The 24,213-nt window shown below is 46.9% G+C and overlaps 1 protein-coding gene across 1 annotated transcript in view; it reads left to right on the top strand.

Annotated features, from left to right (window-relative positions):
* ACSS3 (acyl-CoA synthetase short chain family member 3) overlaps positions 1-24,213 on the top strand; it is a 295,452-nt gene that overhangs the window by 135,921 nt on the left and 135,318 nt on the right. The window contains exons 5-8 of the mRNA XM_063927708.1: positions 1,452-1,586; positions 8,812-8,952; positions 22,152-22,232; positions 22,922-23,017. Of these exons, the coding sequence (XP_063783778.1) occupies positions 1,452-1,586; positions 8,812-8,952; positions 22,152-22,232; positions 22,922-23,017 (453 nt within the window). The remainder of the gene's footprint in view (positions 1-1,451; positions 1,587-8,811; positions 8,953-22,151; positions 22,233-22,921; positions 23,018-24,213) is intronic.

Below are 24,213 nucleotides of genomic sequence, written 5' to 3'. Positions count from 1 at the left end.
CTCCTTTTGTGCCTCCAGTGGCACCATGGGACCTTAACGTGGTGTTACGGATTCTTAAGTCTCACTGGTTTGAACCGCTTCAAACAGTTGAATTGAAGTATCTTACTTGGAAAGTGGTCATGTTATTGGCCTTGGCTTCGGCACGGCGAGTGTCAGAGTTGGCGGCTTTGTCTCACAAAAGCCCTTATCTGATTTTCCATGTGGATAGAGCTGAGTTGCGGACTCGTCCCCAATTTTTGCCTAAGGTGGTTTCTTCTTTTCATATGAACCAACCTATTGTGGTGCCTGTGGCTACAAGGAACGTGGAGGATTCTGAGTCCCTAGATGTGGTCAGGGCATTGAAAATTTATGTGGCCAGAACGGCTCGGGTTAGGAAAACAGAGGCTCTGTTTATCCTGTATGCAGCCAACAAGGTTGGTGCTCCTGCGTCTAAACAGACTATTGCTCGCTGGATCTGTAACACGATTCAGCAGGATCATTCTACGGCTGGATTGCCGTTACCGAATTCGGTTAAGGCCCATTCCACTAGGAAGGTGGGCTCTTCTTGGGCGGCTGCCCGGGGCATCTCGGCATTACAACGTTGCCGAGTCGCGACTTGGTCGGGCTCAAACACTTTTGCAAAATTCTACAAGTTTGATACCCTGGCCGATGAGGACCTAATGTTTGCTCATTCGGTGCTGCAGAGTCGTCCGCACTCTCCTGCCCGTTTTGGAGCTTTGGTATAATCCCCATGGTCCTTACGGAGTCCCCAGCATCCTCTAGGACGTAAGAGAAAATAAGATTTTAAATCTACTGGTAAATCTTTTTCTCGTAGTCCGTAGAGGATGCTGGGCGCCCGTCCCTGTGCGGACAACATCCTGCAGGACTTGTATATAGTTGTTGCTTACATAAGGGTTGTGTTTCAGTTGGATTAGTTTTGGACTGATACTGGTTTTGTTTCATACTGTTGACTGGTTCGTATATATCCCATGTTATACGGTGTGAATGGTGTGGCTGGTATGAATCTTGTCCTTGGATTTCCAAAATCCTTTCCTCGTACTGTCCGTCTCCTCTGGGCACAGTTTCTCTAACTGAGGTCTGGAGGAGGGGCATAGAGGGAGGAGCCAGTGCTCACCCATACCTAAAGTTCTTTTTAGTGCCCATGTCTCCTGTGGAGCCCGTCTATTCCCCATGGTCCTTACGAAGTCCCCAGCATCCTCTACGGACTAGGAGAAAAAGATTTACCGGTAGGTTTAAAATCTTATTTTTTCATTTACATTTAGCAGCATGAAGATGTTAAGATAATAAAATATGATTTATGTATCAAAAGGTTATAATAGATCACTTTAGAAGTAGCTTCACCAGTGTTAAGAGCATGACAGGTTAGCTTTACGGTCATGCTGGTTCATGTACTGTTTTTTTTTTTTTTCACAATCTAAGAAATCATTGACTATATGTGTATCTTTCTACAGCCCAAGTTAATTGTTACCGCATCATTTGGTGTAGAACCGGGCAGGAGAGTGGAGTACATTCCTCTTGTAGAGAAAGCTCTAGAATTGGTTAGTCACAAACCAGAGAAAGTTCTAATTTATAGCCGGCCCAGCATGGTAAGTACAAGTCTCTTTCATTTCAGTTATACTTCTCTTTTCTGTAAATCAAACAGATATTTTCTGTCTCCTCCTTTTTCTTGTATGCTTTAAGCTTAGTCACTCTTCTTAAAGTACATTTTATAAACCATTTGTACTTTACATAACATTCTGTGCAGAATAAAATGTTGGATTTGTTAAAAAAACAAACCAAACAGTGGCTTCGTGGGGACTCCTTAGAGCTTAACCCAGTTCTTCATATTCCAGTGGTCCAATATCATTCTCCCCAGTGACTCGTAAGATAAGTCCTATGATAAGTATGAGCACTTAACAGGTAGGACTATACTGTATCAAATGTCCTAGAACCCAAGGAGTTCTGAACCCGCTTGATAGGGAGTCCTGAAACACATGGGGGCTCTCTGGAAATTGGGCATGGAGGGCATGTGTAAGTAGCAAATAACAAAAAAAAAGCGTTTCCTTGGTAAAGCACTCTCTGGGTATAATTTGGTAAAGGATTTAAGAACACAACTGACCCCAGGCTAAATTCTGATAACTCAACAGCCAGAAGAGAACCCTATTTGGTTACACGTCAATAGCTATTGTCCCTGACGACGGGCTGTGTCCCAAAAAGTGCGTCGGACTGTGACGCAATAAAGAAACTTTTTGCCGTCTATCCAGTCTCCTGAGTACCGCCTTACAAGTCGATATATATACTGTATGTGTGTGTATATATATATATATATATATATATATATATATATATATATATATATAATTTTTTTTTCCCCCCACTAAACTTAGTAAGGTTTAAAAACTTAATAAGTTCATAAGTTCATATTAAATGTGAATTATTTATGGACAGAAGCAGCAAAGTACATTCCTGCTTACATCAATTTTTTTTTTTTTTTTTCCAATTTACCTTTTTTTTTTTTCTTCATTCTTTCCTTTGGTAAATCTGAGAACTACGGTGAGTGTAAGCTTTTCAGTCTGTTTCTGTATTCTCAAGTGTACTGCTTTATCAGTATTGTAAAGACTATCGCTTACAAGGCATACTTTTCTAGTATTAGTACCCTCCCATAACAAATGACATTAACTTGAATCCAGGTTTTTAATGGAAATATGTGATTCAGAATGATGATTTACTAGGATTCAGATCCCGATGCAACTAGATTAGCGGAACTGTGATAGCATTATTGGCACTATCTTATTGTTCTTTTGGAGCCATAGAAATCACACACATTATTTAGCATACTTTAGTAATGCCAGAGTTAAGATAGCTTAGTTCAGTGGTATCCAACCCTGATCCTCGAGAGCTACCAACAGGTCACGTTTTCCAGCTCACCTAGCTGGTACACAGACAGGTGCAGTCATTACTCACTGACACATTTTAAAAAATCCACATATGAAGCTAATAACTTAACTTGTGATTCTGTTAGGAGACCTGGAAAACGTGAACTGTTGGTAGCTCCCGAGGACCAGGGTTGGCTACCACCGGCTTAGTTGAATACTTTTAATATGGTAACATTTTGTTAAGGAAATATATTTATATGTTTTCTCTAACGTCCTAGTGGATGCTGGGGACTCCGTAAGGACCATGGGGATAGACGGGCTCCGCAGGAGACATGGGCACTTTAAGAAAGAATTTAGGTTCTGGTGTGCACTGGCTCCTCTCTCTATGCCCCTCCTCCAGACCTCAGTTTGATACTGTGCCCAGACGAGCTGGGTGCTTTTCAGTGAGCTCTCCTGAGTTTGCTGAGAGAAAGTATTTTGTTAGGTTTTTTATTTTCAGGGAGCTCTGCTGGCAACAGACTCCCTGCATCGTGGGACTGAGGGGAGAGAAGCAGCCCTACTCTCTGAAGCTAGGTCCTGCTTCTTAGGCTATTGGACACCATTAGCTCCAGAGGGATCGGTACGCAGGATCTCACCCTCGCCGTCCGGTCCCGAAGCCGCGCCGCCGTCCCCCTCGCAGAGCCGGAAGACAGAAGCCGGGTGAGTATGAGAAGAAAAGAAGACTTCACAGGCGGCAGAAGACTCCGTGTTCTTCACTGAGGTAACGCACAGCACTGCAGCTGTGCGCCATTGCTCCACACACCTACACATACTCCGGTCACTGTAAGGGTGCAGGGCGCGGGGGAGGGGGCGCCCTGGGCAGCATTTGGGACCTCTTTTGGCAAAGTTGAGCATATATACAGCTGGGCACTGTATATATGTATGAGCCCCCGCCAAAAAATTGCATATTTAAGCGGGACAGAAGCCCGCCGCCGAGGGGGCGGGGCTTCTTCCTCAGCACTCACCAGCGCCATTTTTTCTCCCTGCAGATACACGGTAGAAGAGGGTAAAAAGTGAGGGTGGGGGGGCACATAATTAGGCGCAAAAAGCAATATAAACAGCAGCTACTGGGTTAACATTAAGTTACTGTGTTATTCCTGTGTTTATAGCGCTGGGGTGTGTGCTGGCATACTCTCTCTGTCTCTCCAAAGGGCCTTGTGGGGGAACTGTCTTCAGAGAGGGCATTCCCTGTGTGTGTGGTGTGTCGGTACGCTTGTGTCGACATGTCTGATGAGGAAGGCTATGTGGAAGCAGAGCGGGAGCAAATGAATGTGGTGTCTCCGCCGACGGCGCCGACACCTGATTGGATGGATCTGTGGAAGGTTTTAAATGATAATGTTAATTCCTTGCATAAAAAGTTAGAAAAAGCTGAAGCCTCGGGACAGTCAGGGTCCCAACCTGTGCCTGATCCTATGTCGCAGAGGCCGTCAGGGTCTCAGAAGCGCCCACTATCCAAAACTGTTGACACAGATACCGACATGGATTCTGACTCCAGTGTCGATTACGATGATGCAAAGTTACAGCCAAAATTGGCTAAATCCATCCGTCATATGATTATAGCAATTAAGGATGTGTTGCACATCACAGAGGAAACCCCAGTCCCTGACAAGAGGGTGCATATGTATGGGGAAAAGAAGCCGGAGGTAACCTTTCCCCCCTCACACGAGCTAAATGAGTTATGTGAAAAGGCTTGGGAATCTCCAGATAAAAAACTGCAGATTTCCAAAAGGATTCTTGTGGCGTATCCTTTCCCGCCAACGGACAGGTTACGCTGGGAATCCTCCCCTAGGGTGGACAAAGCTTTAACACGCTTATCCAAGAAGGTAGCCCTGCCGTCACAGGATACGGCTACCCTCAAAGATGCTGTGGATCGCAAACAGGAGGTTACCCTGAAGTCCATTTATACACATTCAGGTACCTTACTGAGGCCGGCAATTGCGTCGGCCTGGGTGTGTAGTGCTGTAGCAGCATGGACGGATACCTTATCTGAGGAAATTGATACCTTAGACAAGGATACTGTATTGTTGACCCTGGGGCATATTAAAGACGCTGTCCTATATATGAGAGATGCTCAAAGAGACATTAGTCTACTGGGTTCTAGAATAAATGCTATGTCGATTTCTGCCAGAAGGGTCCTGTGGACTCGGCAATGGACAGGTGATGCCGACTCAAAAAGGCATATGGAGGTTTTACCTTACAAGGGTGAGGAATTGTTTGGAGTGGGTCTCTCGGTCCTGGTCTCCACAGCTACAGCTGGAAAGTCAAATTTTTTGCCTTTTATTCCCTCACAGCCTAAGAGAGCACCGTATTATCAAATGCAGTCCTTTCGATCACAAAGAAACAAGAAAGTCTGAGGTGCGTCCTTTCTTGCCAGAGGCAGGGGCAGAGGTAAGAAGCTGCACAACTCAGCTAGTTCCCAGGAACAGAAGTCCTCCCCGGCCTCTACAAAATCCACCGCATGTCGCTGGGGCTCCACAGGCAGAGCTAGGCCCGGTGGGGGCACGTCTTTGAAATTTCAGGCACAAGTGGGTTCACTCCCTGTTGGATCCCTGGGCAATAGATATTGTGTCTCAGGGATACAAGCTGGACTTCGAGGAGATGCACCCTCACCGATACCTCAAATCGGCCCTACCAGCTTCCCCCCACGAGAGGGAAATAGTGTTAACTGCAATTCACAAATTGTATCTTCAACAGGTGGTGGTCAAGGTTCCCCTCCTTCAACAGGGAAGAGGTTATTATTCGACCATGTTTGTAGTCCCGAAACCGGACGGTTCGGTCAGACCCATATTGAATTCAAAATCCCTGAACATATACCTGAAAAGGTTCAAGTTCAAGATGGAATCGCTGAGAGCGGTCATCGCAAGCCTTGAAGGGGGGGATTTTATGGTGTCTCTGGACATAAAGGATGCATACCTTCATGTCCCCATTTATCCACCTCATCAGGCGTACCTCAGATTTGTGGTACAGGATGGTCATTACCAATTTCAGACGTTGCCGTTTGGTCTCTCCACGGCACCGAGAATATTTACCAAGGTAATGGCGGAAATGATGGTACTCCTGCGGAAGCAAGGGGTCACCATTATCCCGTACTTGGACGATCTCCGCATAAAAGCGAGATCAAGAGAGCAGTTGCTGAACAGCGTCGCACTTTCTCTGGAAGTGTTACGGCAACACGGCTGGATTCTGAATATTCCAAAGTCACAGTTGGTTCCTACGACTCGTCTGCCTTTCCTGGGCATGATTCTAGACACAGACCAGAAAAGGGTTTATCTCCCGATAGAGAAAGCTCAGGATCTCATGACACTGGTCAGGAACCTATTAAAACCAAAACAGGTGTCAGTACATCACTGCACTCGAGTCCTGGGAAAGATGGTGGCATCATACAAAGCCATTCCCTTCGGCAGGTTCCATGCGAGGACCTTTCAATGGGACTTACAGGACAAGTGGTCCGGATCACATCTTCAGATGCATCAGTTAATCACCCTATCCCCCAGGGCCAGGGTGTCACTCCTGTGGTGGCTGCAGAGCGCTCACCTTCTCGAGGGCCGCAGATTCGGCATTCAGGACTGGGTCCTGGTGACCACGGACGCAAGCCTCCGAGGTTGGGGGGCAGTCACACAGGGAAGAAATTTCCAAGGTCTGTGGTCAAGTCAAGAGACTTGCCTTCACATCAACATCCTGGAACTAAGGGCCATATACAACGCCCTACGTCAAGCGGAGACCCTGCTTCGCGACCAACCGGTTCTGATTCAGTCAGACAACATCACCGCAGTGGCTCATGTAAACCGACAAGGCGGCACAAGGAGCAGGGTGGCGATGGCGGAAGCCACCAGAATTCTTCGCTGGGCGGATAATCACGTAAGCGCACTGTCAGCAGTGTTCATCCCGGGAGTGGACAACTGGGAAGCAGACTTCCTCAGCAGACACGACCTCCACCCGGGAGAGTGGGGACTTCATCAGGAAGTCTTCGCACAGATTACAAGTCGGTGGGAACTTTCACAGGTGGACATGATGGCATCCCGCCTCAACAAAAAGCTACAGAGGTATTGCGCCAGGTCAAAAGACCCTCAGGCGATTGCTGTGGACGCCCTGGTGACACCGTGGGTGTTCCAGTCGGTCTATGTATTTCCTCCTCTTCCTCTCATACCCAAGGTGCTGAGGATAATAAGAAAAATAGGAGTGAGAACAATCCCCATTGTTCCAGATTGGCCACGAAGGACTTGGTATCCAGATCTGCAAGAAATGCTCACAGAGGACCCGTGGCCTCTTCCTCTAAGACCGGACTTGTTGCAACAGGGGCCCTGTCTGTTCCAAGACTTACCGCGGCTGCGTTTGACGGCATGGCGGTTGAACGCCGGATCCTAGCAGAGAAAGGCATTCCGGATGAGGTCATTCCTACGCTGATAAAGGCTAGGAAGGACGTGACAGCTCAACATTATCACCGTATATGGCGAAAATATGTTGCTTGGTGTGAGGCCAGGAATGCTCCTACGGAGGAATTCCAGCTGGGCCGTTTCCTTCACTTCCTACAGTCCGGAGTGAATTTGGGCCTAAAATTGGGTTCCATTAAGGTCCAGATTTTGGCCCTATCCATTTTCTTCAAAAGGAGTTGGCTTCTCTACCTGAAGTTCAGACGTTTGTAAAGGGAGTGCTGCATATTCAGCCTCCTTTTGTGCCTCCAGTGGCACCTTGGGATCTTAACGTGGTGTTAAGTTTCCTGAAATCCCACTGGTTTGAACCACTCAAAACGGTGGAGTTAAAATATCTCACGTGGAGGGTGGTCATGCTATTAGCCTTGGCTTCGGCTAGGCGTGTGTCAGAGTTGACGGCTTTGTCACATAAAAGCCCCTATCTGGTTTTCCATGCGGATAGAGCAGAATTGCGGACCCGTCCACAATTTCTGCCGAAAGTGGTTTCATCTTTTCATATAAACCAACCTATTGTGGTGCCTGTGGCTACTGCTGACTTGGAGGATTCCGAGTTGCTTGATGTGGTCAGGGCTTTGAAGGTTTATGTAGCCAGAACGGCTAGGGTCAGGAAAACAGAGTTGTTGTTTATCCTGTATGCATCCAACAAGCTTGGTGCTCCTGCTTCAAAGCAAACTATTGCTCGCTGGATCTGTAACACGATTCAGCAGGCTCATTCTGCGGCTGGATTGCCGCTGCCAAAATCAGTTAAGGCTCATTCCACTAGGAAGGTGGACTCTTCTTGGGCGGCTGCCCGAGAGGTCTCGGCATTACAACTTTGCCGAGCGGCTACTTGGTCAGGTTCAAACACTTTTGCAAAGTTCTACAAGTTTGATACCCTGGCTGAGGAGGACCTCTTGTTTGCTCAATCGATGCTGCAGAGTCATACGCACTCTCCCGCCCGTTTGGGAGCTTTAGTATAATCCCCATGGTCCTTACGAAGTCCCCAGCATCCACTAGGACGTTAGAGAAAATAAGATTTTACTTACCGGTAAATCTATTTCTCGTAGTCCGTAGTGGATGCTGGGCGCCCGTCCCAAGTGCGGACTTCTTCTGCAATGCTTGTATATAGTTATTGCTTCAATAAGGGTTATGTTATGGTGGCATCAGGGTTTGACCTGATGCTCTGTCGTTTGTCATACTGTTAACTGGTTGTTTTCACATGTTATACGGTGTGATTGGTGTGGCTGGTATGAATCTTGCCCTGGATTACCAAAATCCTTTCCTTGTACTGTCAGCTCTTCTGGGCACAGTTTCTCTAACTGAGGTCTGGAGGAGGGGCATAGAGGGAGGAGCCAGTGCACACCAGAACCTAAATTCTTTCTTAAAGTGCCCTATCTCCTGCGGAGCCCGTCTATCCCCATGGTCCTTACGGAGTCCCCAGCATCCACTACAGACTACGAGAAATAGATTTACTGGTAAGTAAAATCTTATTTTTTTACTTTGTATAGGAACAAGCACATCTAACTTCTGGGCGCCATATGGACTGGACAGAAGAGATTGCAAAGGCCAGTCCACATGACTGTATTCCTGTGCCTTCTGGTCATCCTCTGTATGTTCTCTATACGTCTGGTACAACAGGACTGCCAAAGGTATTATCAACTAGATTATCTTCATCTTTTAAAGAATCTTATTCAAATTAATCCACTTTTGCACAGCTTTCATTAATTGACTTGAATGTGCCATCATGTGAGTTTTAATATTTTGTCTATTCCCTGTTGTGCTTTTCACCAAAAGCATTTATGAGCTACAATGTGCTGACCTTGTACAGTTGTATCCACAGATCAATTTTAGGTCTGTATACAAATGCAGTGGAACTAAACACTCTATATAATTATGAGGTGGAAGCCAAAGAAGGATGTCAGACCTATGAAATAACGTTTTCTCTATCGTCCTAGTGGATGCTGGGGTTCCTGAAAGGACCATGGGGAATAGCGGCTCCGCAGGAGACAGGGCACAAAAAGTAAAGCTTTAGGATCAGGTGGTGTGCACTGGCTCCTCCCCCTATGACCCTCCTCCAAGCCTCAGTTAGATTTTTGTGCCCGGCCGAGAAGGGTGCAATCTAGGTGGCTCTCCTGAGCTGCTTAGAATAAAAGTTTAGTTAGGTTTTTTTATTTTCAGTGAGTCCTGCTGGCAACAGGCTCACTGCATCGTGGGACTAAGGGGAGAAGAAACGGACTCACCTGAGTGCAGAGTGGATCGGGTTTCTTAGGCTACTGGACACTAGCTCCAGAGGGACGATCACAGGTTCAGCCTGGATGGGTCACCGGAGCCGCGCCGCCGTCCCCCTTACAGAGCCAGAAGAGACGAAGAGGTCCGGTGAAATCGGCGGCAGAAGACATCCTGTCTTCAGACTAAGGTAGCGCACAGCACCGCAGCTGTGCGCCATTGCTCTCAGCACACTTCACACTCCGGTCACTGAGGGTGCAGGGCGCTGGGGGGGGAGCGCCCTGAGACGCAATATAACGGAATACCTTAGGTGGCAAAACAGAATACATCACATATAGCTCCTGGGCTATATGGATGTATTTTAATCCCCTGCCATTTTACACAGAAAAGCGGGAGATAAGGACGTCGTGAAGGGGCGGAGCCTATCTCCTCAGCACACAAGCGCCATTTTCCCTCACAGCTCCGCTGGAAGGACGGCTCCCTGACTCTCCCCTGCAGTCCTGCTTCAGAATCAGGGTAAAAAAGAGAAGGGGGGGCATTTTTGGCAGCAAATAACGATAATAACAGCAGCTATAAGGGAATAACACTTATATAAGGTTATCCCTGTATATATATATATAGCGCTGGGTGTGTGCTGGCAGACTCTCCCTCTGTCTCTCCAAAGGGCTAAGTGGGGTCCTGTCCTCTATCAGAGCATTCCCGGTGTGTGTGCTGTGTGTCGGTACGCGTGTGTCGACATGTATGAGGAGGAAAATTATGTGGAGGCGGAGCAGTTGCCTGTGTTGGTGATGTCACCCCCTAGGGAGTCGACACCTGACTGGATGATTGTATTTAAACAATTAAGTGATAATGTCAGCAATTTGCAGAAAACTGTTGACGACATGAGACAGCCGGCAAATCAATTAGTGCCTGTCCAGGCGTCTCAGACACCGTCAGGGGCGCTAAAACGCCCGTTACCTCAGTGGGTCGACACAGACCCTGACACAGATACTGAGTCTAGTGTCGACGGTGACGAGACAAACGTAATGTCCAGTAGGGCCACACGTTACATGATCACGGCAATGAAAGAGGCATTGAACCTTTCTGACACTACAAGTACCACAAAGAAGGGTATTATGTGGGGAGAGAAAAAACTACCAATATTTTTTCCTGAGTCAGAGGAAATAAATGAGGTGTGTGAAAAAGCGTGGGTTTCCCCCGATAAAAAAACAGCTAATTTCTAAAAAATTATTAGCATTATATCCTTTCCCGCCAGAGGTTAGGGCGCGTTGGGAAACACCCCCTAGGGTAGATAAGGCGCTCACACGTTTATCAAAACAAGTAGCGTTACCGTCTCCTGATACGGCTACCCTCAAAGAACCAGCTGATAGAAGGCTGGAAAATATCCTAAAAAGTATATACACACATACTGGTGTTATACTGCGACCAGCAATCGCCTCAGCCTGGATGTGCAATGCTGGAGTCGCATGGTCGGATTCCCTGACCGAGAATATTGATACCCTGGATAGGGACAATATTTTGTTAACTATAGAACATTTAAAGGATGCACTACTATATATGCGTGATGCACAGAGGGATATTTGCACCCTGGCATCAAGAATAAGTGCTATGTCCATCTCTGCCAGAAGAGCGTTATGGACGCGACAGTGGTCAGGGGATGCGGATTCCAAACGGCACATGGAAGTATTGCCGTATAAAGGGGAGGAGTTATTTGGGGCTGGTCTATCGGACCTGGTGGCCACGGCAACGGCTGGAAAATCCACCTTTTTACCCCAGGTCACTCCACATCAGCAGAAAAAGACACCGTCTTTTCAAACTCAGTCCTTTCGTTCCCATAAGTACAAGCGAGCAAAAGGCCACTCTTTTCTGCCCCGGGGCAGAGGAAGAGGAAAAAGACTGCACCATGCAGCCGCTTCACAGGAGCAGAAGCCCTCCCCTGCTTCTGCCAAGTCTTCAGCATGACGCTGGGGCTTTACAAGCAGACTCAGATATGGTGGGGGCCCGTCTCAAGAATTTCAACGCGCAGTGGGCTCACTCGCAAGTGGATCCCTGGATTCTACAGGTAGTATCGCAGGGGTACAAACTGGAATTCGAGGCGTTTCCCCCTCGTCGTTTCCTGAAGTCTGCTTTACCAAAGTCTCCCTCCGACAGGGAGGCAGTTTTGGCAGCCATTCACAAGCTGTATTCCCAGCAGGTGATAATCAAGGTACCCCTCCTGCAACAAGGAAAGGGGTATTATTCCACGCTGTTTGTGGTACCGAAGCCGGACGGCTCGGTGAGACCAATTTTAAATCTGAAATCCTTGAACACTTACATAAAAAGGTTCAAATTCAAGATGGAGTCACTCAGAGCAGTGATAGCAAACCTGGAAGAAGGGGACTATATGGTGTCTCTGGACATCAAGGATGCTTATCTCCACGTCCCGATATACCCTTCTCACCAAGGGTACCTCAGGTTTGTAGTACAAAACTGTCATTATCAGTTTCAGACGCTGCCGTTTGGATTGTCCACGGCACCTCGGGTCTTTACCAAGGTAATGGCCGAAATGATGATTCTTCTAAGAAGAAAAGACATTTTAATTATCCCTTACTTGGACGATCTCCTGATAAGGGCAAGATCCAGGGAACAGTTAGAAGTCGGAGTAGCACTATCTCAGGTAGTGTTACGTCAGCACGGGTGGATTCTAAATATTCCAAAATCGCAGCTGATTCCAACGACACGTCTACTGTTCCTAGGAATGATTCTGGACACAGTCCAGAAGAAGGTGTTTCTCCCGGAGGAGAAGGCCAGGGAGTTATCCGAGCTAGTCAGGAACCTCCTAAAACCAGGACAGGTCTCAGTGCATCAGTGCACGAGGGTCCTGGGGAAAATGGTGGCTTCTTACGAAGCGATTCCATTCGGAAGATTCCATGCAAGAACATTTCAGTGGGATCTACTGGACAAATGGTCCGGATCGCATCTGCAGATGCATCAGCGGATAACCCTGTCGCCAAGGACAAGGGTGTCTCTCCTGTGGTGGCTGCAGAGTGCTCATCTACTAGAGGGCCGCAGATTTGGCATTCAGGATTGGATCCTGGTAACCACGGATGCCAGCCTGAGAGGCTGGGGAGCAGTCACACAGGGAAGGAATTTCCAGGGCCTGTGGTCAAGCCTGGAAACGTCTCTTCATATAAACATTCTGGAACTAAGGGCCATTTACAATGCCCTAAGTCAAGCAAAACCTCTGCTTCAGGGTCAGGCGGTGTTGATCCAATCGGACAACATCACGTCAGTCGCCCACGTAAACAGACAGGGCGGCACGAGAAGCAGGAGGGCAATGGCAGAAGCTGCAAGGATTCTTCGCTGGGCGGAAAATCATGTGATAGCACTGTCAGCAGTATTCATTCCGGGAGTGGACAACTGGGAAGCAGACTTCCTCAGCAGACACGACCTTCACCCGGGAGAGTGGGGACTTCACCCAGAAGTCTTCCACCTGATTGTAAACCGTTGGGAAAAACCAAAGGTGGACATGATGGCGTCCCGCCTCAACAAAAAACTGGACAGATATTGCGCCAGGTCAAGGGACCCTCAGGCAATAGCAGTGGACGCTCTGGTAACGCCGTGGGTGTACCAGTCAGTGTATGTGTTCCCTCCTCTGCCTCTCATACCAAAAGTACTGAGAATCATAAGAAGGAGAGGAGTAAGAACTATACTCGTGGTTCCGGATTGGCCAAGACGGACTTGGTACCCGGAACTTCAAGAGATGCTCACGGACGAACCGTGGCCTCTACCTCTAAGAAAGGACCTGCTACTGCAGGAGCCTTGTCTGTTCCAAGACTTACCGCGGCTGCGTTTGACGGCATGGCGGTTGAACGCCGGATCCTGAGGGAAAAAGGCATTCCAGAAGAAGTCATCCCTACTCTGGTCAAAGCCAGGAAGGACGTAACCGCAAAACATTATCACCGCATTTGGCGTAAATATGTTGCGTGGTGTGAGGCCAAGAAGGCCCCTACAGAGGAATTTCAACTGGGTCGTTTCCTTCATTTCCTGCAAACAGGACTGTCTATGGGCCTAAAATTAGGGTCCATTAAGGTTCAAATTTCGGCCCTGTCGATTTTCTTCCAGAAAGAACTGGCTTCAGTACCTGAAGTTCAGACATTTGTAAAAGGGGTCCTGCACATACAGCCTCCTTTTGTGCCTCCAGTGGCACCTTGGGATCTCAATGTGGTGTTGAGTTTTCTAAAGTCACATTGGTTTGAACCACTTTCCACTGTGGACTTAAAATATCTCACATGGAAGGTGTCGATGCTGTTAGCCTTGGCTTCAGCCAGGCGTGTGTCAGAATTGGCGGCTTTATCATATAAAAGCCCTTACTTAATTTTTCATTCTGACAGGGCGGAATTGAGGACTCGTCCTCAATTTCTACCTAAGGTGGTTTCTGCATTTCACATGAGCCAACCTATTGTGGTACCTGCGGCTACCAGGGACTTAGAGGACTCTAAGTTGCTTGACGTTGTCAGGGCCTTGAAAATATATGTTTCCAGGACGGCTGGAGTCAGAAAATCTGACTCGCTGTTTATCCTGTATGCACCCAACAAGCTGGGTGCTCCTGCTTCTAAGCAGACGATTGCTCGTTGGATTTGTAGTACAATTCAGCTTGCACATTCTGTGGCAGGATTGCCACAGCCAAAATCAGTAAAAGCCCATTCCACAAGGAAAGTGGGCTCATCTTGGGCGGCTGCCCGAGGGGTCTCGGCTTTACAACTTTGCCGAGCAGCTACTTGGTCAGGGGCAAACACGTTTGCAAAATTCTACAAATTTGATACCCTGGCTGAGGAGGACCTGGAGTTCTCTCATTCGGTGCTGCAGAGTCATCCGCACTCTCCCGCCCGTTTGGGAGCTTTGGTATAATCCCCATGGTCCTTTCAGGAACCCCAGCATCCACTAGGACGATAGAGAAAATAAGAATTTACTTACCGATAATTCTATTTCTCGGAGTCCGTAGTGGATGCTGGGCGCCCATCCCAAGTGCGGATTATCTGCAATACTTGTACATAGTTACAAAAATCGGGTTATTATTGTTGTGAGCCATCTTTTCAGAGGCTCCGCTGTTATCATACTGTTAACTGGGTTCAGATCACAGGTTGTACAGTGTGATTGGTGTGGCTGGTATGAGTCTTACCCGGGATTCAAAATCCTTCCTTATTGTGTACGCTCGTCCGGGCACAGTATCCTAACTGAGGCTTGGAGGAGGGTCATAGGGGGAGGAGCCAGTGCACACCACCTGATCCTAAAGCTTTACTTTTTGTGCCCTGTCTCCTGCGGAGCCGCTATTCCCCATGGTCCTTTCAGGAACCCCAGCATCCACTACGGACTCCGAGAAATAGAATTATCGGTAAGTAAATTCTTATTTTCTCCTCTTCTCCATGGCAGAATAGGAAATTATGTTAATTTACTCTTTCTCCAGAGTCAGTACATGAAATGTGTTAAACATGGAGGGTATATAGGATTGGGTATGGGTCAACTCAACTTAGGTCGACACTCATTGGGTCGACCACAATATGTCGACATGTGTTATGTCTACATGGTCGTTAGGTCGACCTGTACTAGGTCGACAGGTGAAAAGGTCGACATGAGTTTTTGGATATATATTTTTTTGTGTTGTTTACTTAGTAAAGGGACGGGGAACCCCAATTAGTGCACCGTGTCCTCTCGCATGGCTCGCTTCGCTCGCCATGGTTCGGGCAAGGTTACCGTTCCAATCATGGTCCACGTAGATCATCAAGTATGGAACAATCCCCCAAAATAAAGAAAATGTGAAAAACTCATGTTGACCTTTTGACTTGTCGACCTAGTACAGGTCGACCTAATGACCATGTCAACCTAGTTACCCTGTGACCTAACACATGTCGACCTATCGTGGTCAACCTAGTGACTGTCGACCTAATGACCGTATCACTATAGGATCACACCTACTTTCAAAGTCAGGAATACAGTTTGTTTATTTGGGTTTCTTTTTGTGGCTTCTGGGTTTACCTGTGGCTGGACGGCTGCTAGGAGCAGCAGAGGATCCATAGATTGCTTTCCTGACACCTCAGTCTACCTTTAGGAGCATTAAAGTGGTGGAATTGCCTTGTGATGGAGTGATGCCTTGCCTGACTTTGCACTGCTGAAAAATATTCATTGTGCTTCATTGTGACTGGTGCATTATGGTAAGAGAACATTGACATCCTGTGCATTTGCAAGGCATGCTGGAGTACTTGTTCAGCTGTAATGTCAGGAGCTGACTGCTTGGAGTTCCAGCTTCTTTCTCCAACCTGGACTGCAGTCTGAACCATCTCCAGCTTAATAGCACTTGATCCCTGTGCTATAAGTTTAGTAATTGTTTCTATTTGTAATATTATTTGCTTTGATTTGCTTTGATTTTTCTGACGCAAATTAAATAATTTCTTTTAATACATCTGAAAAATCTGTCAAGAAGTTAAAACCTTATGTTGTGGTGGTTGTGACCAAAAGCTACTGTACCAGAGATTGTTGGGGAAGCTCTGCAGTGATTGAACTTCCACTGAACAGAGGCAGCCACCCGCTCCCATGGTTGAGCTTCATTAGTAAATAACATTTGCTGATAGTATTGTAACTAAGGAAGATTTGTATCCGTTAAAATCCAAAAGTTTACAGGGCCTGATACAGAGATGAACGCAGAACACACAGCAGCTGTGTCTTTGTTTTCACTCCAAGAGGGAGTCCACGCACTACTGTTTACTCCATCCTGTTGTACAATAGGAGCTTTGATGGCTCAGTGTGTAAATCATCAGCTGTGCTTTATGAGGACGGGGCTGGAATCCCACTAGGTAGAGTTTCTGTTGATGGGTATGTGTGCAGTTTTTGTGCCCTGTGTTTTGGTACTCTCTGAAGTCATGTTAACAGGGGAATGTGTTCTGTCACACATCTGATTCTGTACTCTTACTCCTTGGATTGATTTGCCACTGCTTTGACGCATAGGTGTGGAGTGTTGACCTATGGATGATAGAGACCTGCACTGTTTGCATAGGTGTTTTGTTTGATGGCTTATGGTTTGGTCTGTTCTTCCTGTTGTTCCTGTGGTTCAATCTGACATGGTTTTTCTGGGCTCTAGACCATATTTCCTCTGCGATGGCATTGTGCATGGTGTCTGCTATTTGGTGGTCTGGTTGCTCTGTTTTACCAGGTTATTAGGAATCTTTTATTTGGTAGTACAAGCTTCATGGATGTTTCTTTATTCATAGTTTTGTCTCCATAGTGTGGTAGTCCTTCAGTGTCTGGCATCCTCCATGTTCCTTGGCAAATTGGTTCATGGCTGCTCTCACACAGGTTGGTTTTGCGAGCTGTGGCCTTTTCTTGGAAGCAGCTGTGACTGTGGCGACCTGGTCCTTTGCCCACATGTTCACCAACTTTCCTAATTTCTAATGTTCACATCAAAGGGTGCTAGTTTCAGGTGAACTGCTGCTGCATCAGATTTTATTAGCCTGTTCTAGTATTCCAGGGGTTTCTCATTTTTGCTGTTTCTAGAGTCTTTCCCACATAGTGTTACTGAATATGCCCCGATGAAAGTTTTATTCTCTATTGCTATTAAATCCACAACGGGGGTCTCTAAATTACAGGCATTGTAGGCAGAGTAGCCATTTCTCCATGAAAATTGGGATGATTATTATTATTATTATTATTATTATTATTATTAGTCTGGTTTTCTTGCATCCCCCATGGCAGCATGCTGCTCTCGCTCATTTTTCATGATTGCCAATATATTGTGTAATGATATGTCACAGTTTGGGGAGAATCAGAAGACATGTAAAGTTGAAATGTGTGGCGCTATATCTATATACCCTTCAGGTGTATGTTTATTTCCTGTTCTAACTATGAAGAGGAGGGGAGGGGGGTAGAATAACCTCATTGCATATGCTGCCAAGGACTCAAGAAAACCAGATTAGCAAATTATAATCTCCAGTTTTTGCAGTAGAAATCATTGGGCGAACTGCAAGGGTTCTTCACTTCTAGGGCAATAAGGATTTGGAATTCCTTGCTAGGGAAGGTGGTAATGGAGGACTCTGTAAATGCATTTAAAAAAGGATTAGATGAATTTCTGATTGAAAAGGATATCCAAGGTTATAACATTTAAAATATTGTGTCACGATCCAGGTAATTCCTTATCAGTATTTACCTTCCAAATGCCTCCTGAGACTGTCCCAGTGTTCCAAGCCTGGATTCCATCTGCACTGTCTGTGTGCAGGACGCTGCATCTCATTGTCTCTAATCTCCTTACTGTGATTCTGGCAGCATCAGGGTTAAGTTTCACATGCAAGTTACAAACAATCTTTCCCTCCAAAAGCTAACATAGGCGCAGCCATGTTTTCCTAATCACATGATACCTTTCAGCCTATCAGCTGCACTCTGCTCTCAGCCTGATTACCCAGCAGCTGCACTCTGGTCTCTGGTTAATCAGCCAGCCAATCCCTGTTTCCCAGCTGGTATAAATATCTTGTTCCTGGGGTGGAAAGAAGTCAGTGCTTCAATTGTCTACAGTGATTCCAGTGTGCAGTTCTTCCATGGACTTTCTCTGCAGTACAGCCTGACTCTGCAGTGTCTACATTGCTCCCTGTGACTGGCAGTTACCTGAGACCGGCTTCCAGCTTCTAGCTTCCAGCGGTGCTCTGCCCTGCCAGTAACCATCGGTGTTCCGCCATCGATCCCGAGTCTCCATCGGTGCTCCGCCATCGATCCCCAGTCACCATCGGTGTTCTGCCATCGATCCCAAGTCTCCATCGGTGTTCCGCCATCGATCCCCAGTAACCATCGGTGTTCCGCCATCGATGCCCAGTAACCATCGGTGTTCCGCCATCGATCCCCAGTCACCATCGGTGTTCCGCCATCGATCCCAAGTCACCATCGGTGTTCCGCCATCGATCCCAAGTCTCCATCGGTGTTCCGCCATCGATCCCCAGTAACCATCGGTGTTCCGCCATCGATCCCAAAGTAACCATCGGTGTTCCGCCATCGATCCCCAGTAACCATCGGTGTTCCGCCATCGATCCCAAGTCTCCATCGGTGTTCCGCCATCGATCCCAAGTCTCCATCGGTGTTCCGCCATCGATCCCAAGTCTCCATCGGTGTTCCGCCATCGATCCCAAGTCTCCATCGGTGTTCCGCCATCGATCCCAAGTCACCATCGGTGTTCCGCCATCGACCCCAAGTCTCCATTAGTGTTCCGCCATCGATCCCAAGTCAGCATCGGTGTTCCGCCATCGATCCCAAGTCAGCATCGGTGTTCCGCCATCGATCCCAAGTCACCATCGGTGTTCCGTCATCGATCCCAAGTATTCCTCTGAACTGTGTTTAATAAACCTTTGAACTTTCCTTCGTTGTCTTGGTCACGCCTTCGGGCATTTGTTCTATAGGTTCCCTGCATGTCTAAGAACCCTGTACTGCCTCCCAGGTACACATATACCTCAGCCCCTACAACTGAGGCTCCCCCAGTCACGGTCCCCAGCCCTCAGTTGTGACAGTAAGGCACTGACCTAATGGATCCGTCCGGAGACCAGGTCCAAGCGACCAGGCCGATGCAAGAACTTGCAGCCTGCCTTGAACGTCAGGAGACTGCACAGGGCCATGTGATTCGCTGTCTCCAGGACCTCTCCTCTCGGCTGGATGGAATACAAGTAACCCTCCGTGGTTCAGGGGCGTCCAGTGTGCCGACTGCAGTACCTTTGGTGGTATCCCCACCCACCATTCCCGTTTCTGCTCCTTGTCTCCATTTACCGACACCTGCCAAGTTTGCTGGTTCCCCAAAAGCCTGTCGGGGTTTCCTAAATCAGTGTGAGATATATTTTGAGTTACAGCCTGGCAGTTTCCCAACTGACCGCACCAAGGTTGCTTACATCATCTCCCTCCTCAGTGGCTCCACCCTCGATTGGGTATCACCTCTATGGGAGAAGTCTGATGCCCTGCTCTCTTCATATGCAGATTTCGTGGCAACCTTCAGGTGCATCTTTGACGAACCAGGTCGTGTGACCTCTGCCTCCTCTGATATCCTCAGGCTACGTCAGGGGACACGAACAGTCGGTAAATATCTGGTACAGTACCAGATCCTAGTGTCCGAACTTTCCTCAGCCCAAGGAAGGGCGTCTGTGTCTACAGCCCAAGAAGGGGCGTCTGTGTCTAAAGCCCAAGAAGGGACGTCTGTGTCTACAGCCCAAGAAGGGGCGTTCGTGTCTACAACCCCAGGAGGGGTATCCAATGTTCAAGCTCTAGTAGGGGCATATGAGTCTTCTCAAAAAGGAGTTTCTGATCTGTCAACCCCAGGAGGGGTGCTGGAGAAAACAACCCTGAGAGAGGTGTCTGATTCGTCAACCCCAGGAGGGGTCACCAAAGTTTCAGCCCCAAGGGAAGTATCCAGAGCCAAGTTCCCAGATGGAAATTTTTGTGCTACAGATGCAGTTATGAACTCCTGTTTGCCGTCTTCAGAGAGCACCACCCTGTTGGCATCCAGCATGGACCATGTCCAGGATGGTCTAACTGAACACTCAGATACCACTCATTCCGGTTCTAACCGGATTCAGACTCCTTCAGTTCCAGCTGATTCGAATGTCAATCCAAAGACTCCTCCGGTCCCAGCCGGTTCAAGCTTTTCTGGACCCAATCCGGTTCCATCCGTAGGTCCAAAGACTACTTCAGTTCCAGCTGATTCAACGGTCTCCAAACTCAATCCTGTCCTATCCGTCGGCCCAAAGTCTCCGCCGGTCTCAGCCGGTTCAAGTTGGTCTGGACTCAATCTGGTCTCGTCCATAGGTCCAGTACAGTCTCATCTGGTTCCAGCCAGTTCAAGTTCATCAGGATTCAATCTAGATTCTTCCATTTGTTCAGGTAAAGAATTTATAAGAAGTGTCCTGGGGCCACTCCTAAAGGAGGGGGTGCTGTCACGATCCAGGTAATTCCTTATCAGTATTTACCTTCCAAATGCCTCCTGAGACTGTCCCAGTGTTCCAAGCCTGGATTCCATCTGCACTGTCTGTGTGCAGGACGCTGCATCTCATTGTCTCTAATCTCCTTACTGTGATTCTGGCAGCATCAGGGTTAAGTTTCACATGCAAGTTACAAACAATCTTTCCCTCCAAAAGCTAACATGGGCGCAGCCATGTTTTCCTAATCACATGATACCTTTCAGCCTATCAGCTGCACTCTGCTCTCAGCCTGATTACCCAGCAGCTGCACTCTGGTCTCTGGTTAATCAGCCAGCCAATCCCTGTTTCCCAGCTGGTATAAATATCTTGTTCCTGGGGTGGAAAGAAGTCAGTGCTTCAATTGTCTACAGTGATTCCAGTGTGCAGTTCTTCCATGGACTTTCTCTGCAGTACAGCCTGACTCTGCAGTGTCTACATTGCTCCCTGTGACTGGCAGTTACCTGAGACCGGCTTCCAGCTTCTAGCTTCCAGCGGTGCTCTGCCCTGCCAGTAACCATCGGTGTTCCGCCATCGATCCCGAGTCTCCATCGGTGCTCCGCCATCGATCCCCAGTCACCATCGGTGTTCTGCCATCGATCCCAAGTCTCCATCTGTGTTCCGCCATCGATCCCCAGTAACCATCGGTGTTCCGCCATCGATGCCCAGTAACCATCGGTGTTCCGCCATCGATCCCCAGTCACCATCGGTGTTCCGCCATCGATCCCAAGTCACCATCGGTGTTCCGCCATCGATCCCAAGTCTCCATCGGTGTTCCGCCATCGATCCCCAGTAACCATCGGTGTTCCGCCATCGATCCCAAAGTAACCATCGGTGTTCCGCCATCGATCCCCAGTAACCATCGGTGTTCCGCCATCGATCCCAAGTCTCCATCGGTGTTCCGCCATCGATCCCAAGTCTCCATCGGTGTTCCGCCATCGATCCCAAGTCTCCATCGGTGTTCCGCCATCGATCCCAAGTCACCATCGGTGTTCCGCCATCGACCCCCAAGTCTCCATTAGTGTTCCGCCATCGATCCCAAGTCACCATCGGTGTTCCGCCATCGATCCCAAGTCACCATCGGTGTTCCGTCATCGATCCCAAGTCACCATCGGTGTTCCGTCATCGATCCCAAGTATTCCTCTGAACTGTGTTTAATAAACCTTTGAACTTTCCTTCGTTGTCTTGGTCACGCCTTCGGGCATTTGTTCTATAGGTTCCCTGCATGTCTAAGAACCCTGTACTGCCTCCCAGGTACACATATACCTCAGCCCCTACAACTGAGGCTCCCCCAGTCACGGTCCCCAGCCCTCAGTTGTGACATATTGACGTTGATAATCCAGGTGTAACATGATTTATAGTTGTTAACTAGTCATAAAACATTACTTCGGCAGGTACATTATAATCAACTCGACTTAATACAGAATACAAGTTGAACACGATGGGCTTTTTGCCTCTATTCAACCTCAATTACTATGTTACTGTGCAAATAAGGAAGTTGTTTTAAGGTGGAAAAAAATATCCCTTTAAATTGTTATTGTTCTTCATTATACTCTGCTTTATTTAACTATTTTTCTCTCCTTATGTTACGTGTTTATTCCTAGAGTTTAAAATGTGTTAGTAATTTGTTGTGCAATGTTAATGGAATGTGGTGACACTTGTATTGAATTTAGGGTGTTGTGAGATGTACAGCTGGGTATGCTGTGATGCTGAACTGGACCATGTCGGCTATTTATGGCTTGAAACCGGGTGAGGTAAGGGTCGACTAAAGTTTTGATGATAACAGTTGTTACATCTTGAAAGTATAAAGTTAGTGAGTGCGTAAATGATGTCCAGCAACTATATACAGAAGAATACAAAGTATTTCTAATACCCCTTTCACACCGCAACTCAGGCCCTGGATATTGCTGGGGCACCCCAGGTCATGTGTCGGTATGAAAGGGTCAACCTGGGTTGTGTGTCCTGGGCCCTCAACCCTGGTAGCTGCCAGGCTCAAACCCGGGACAGACTAGTGAAAGGTGCGACCCAGGTCACTCTACCCAGGTTTCGTTAATGCCTGTGTAACTTTAACCTTTAACTTTAACTTTTAAGTTCACTCTGGTGGGTGGCGTACCAGTCATGTCTATCAATTGGACAGCTGGCGTATAAAGCAGACCTCCCAGTTAGGCAGCTGGCATAGAACTGATCCCCACCATTTAGTGTAATGTAAGTAGCAAACGGCAGACCCAGCACTATAAACCTTGGAAACACCGGGCTCACACCCGCAGGCTTCCTGCTCTACTTCCCCCATGATAGTTTTATTCACATTCATAGCTCTTTCCACACTTTCTTAGCATCATTGTATGGATCATTTAAGATTTGCAATTTTATATTCTGACTACTTTACCTTTTTAATATAGTTATCAAATTTAATGAAATGTACATTTGTTTTTCACCACTGCAGGTATGGTGGGCTGCTTCTGATTTGGGATGGGTGGTCGGCCATTCGTATATTTGTTATGGACCACTATTGCATGGTAACACGTCAGTGTTATATGAGGTATGCTATATTATATTGGAGCACCTTTCATTTTGACTTTCATCATAGCAAGAAATTATGAATGGGAACCAAATTGTTTAGTGTTTATAAATTGCTCAGTTTGGGTGTTATTCTTAGTTTATGAGTATGAGATTATATTATCACTATATTAATAATATGTTGAAATATTTACACAGAACCAAAGGTTACATTTTGTACAATTGTACCATAAACTAATTCAGTATTACTCTTGGGGATATGGAATACTGGCAGACCCGAACATTCCCTTTTTCTTTAAACATGTATATTAGACTTGGATTTCTTAAAAGGAAACATTACAGGTAAGACGTGTAAATAATGAGAGACTGCAGTATAATATATTCATATTTTAAATAGGAGTACAAGTTAAACGACAGATATCCACATTCAGTAGAAAACAGTATCTCTGTCTAATAATCTTACCTCTTTCCTGGCCATATTATAAATGTGTGCTCATCTTCCCAAAATTCTTTAGCATGCTATAGTATCTCTATGTTACAGTGTCAGAATAAATTACATTACTTTCTTTCTTGTTCAAGTTCTGTCCCCCTCTTACACCGCCCCCATTCCCTGGTAGTTACGTAGATTTACCTGTATTATTCGCTTAAGGTGTTCATTCTAGCTGTAAAATGGCTCACCTATCTTTCTTCTGTTTTCCCCGGTACATATGTGTCTTCATACATCTTGCCTTAATACGCCACGCTGCCAGAGATGCCTGGCATGAGTGAGATGACAGGTCCTGTGCAACTATGTTAGCGTCGGGTGTCTTTTTTTTGTGCCGAAAATGCGTTTTATTTGCAAAACTTTAAGTATACTCTGCTGATTAAAATGATATGCAGCATGCCTATATTCTGTGTGTGTGTCTGTGGCTGTAACACTGAAAACACTGTAGCGTCGCATTTCGTATGCAGATACAGCTGCCGTCGCATACATAATATAGGAATAAGTAAGTAAATAATACAGGTAACGGGTAAATTCTGGTGAGCACTCAAGATAAAGAATTCTAAAAAAATTTAATAAAAATGATTTAGCATGGTGCTTCATTGGTTGTGGGACCAGGGCTAAGTGATGCCTGAACATTTGATATGGTAAGCAAAGATGTGGTAGACCTGTTGCTCCAAATTTGCTCACAACCTGCACTAAAGGAAAGAACATGAAACACTGTCTAGGTATATCTA

This window comes from Pseudophryne corroboree, chromosome 6, assembly GCF_028390025.1.
Source record: "Pseudophryne corroboree isolate aPseCor3 chromosome 6, aPseCor3.hap2, whole genome shotgun sequence".
Taxonomy (NCBI): Eukaryota; Metazoa; Chordata; class Amphibia; order Anura; family Myobatrachidae; genus Pseudophryne; species Pseudophryne corroboree.
Note: the sequence above shows the minus strand (reverse complement) of the source record. Positions and strands in the feature narration are given on the sequence as shown.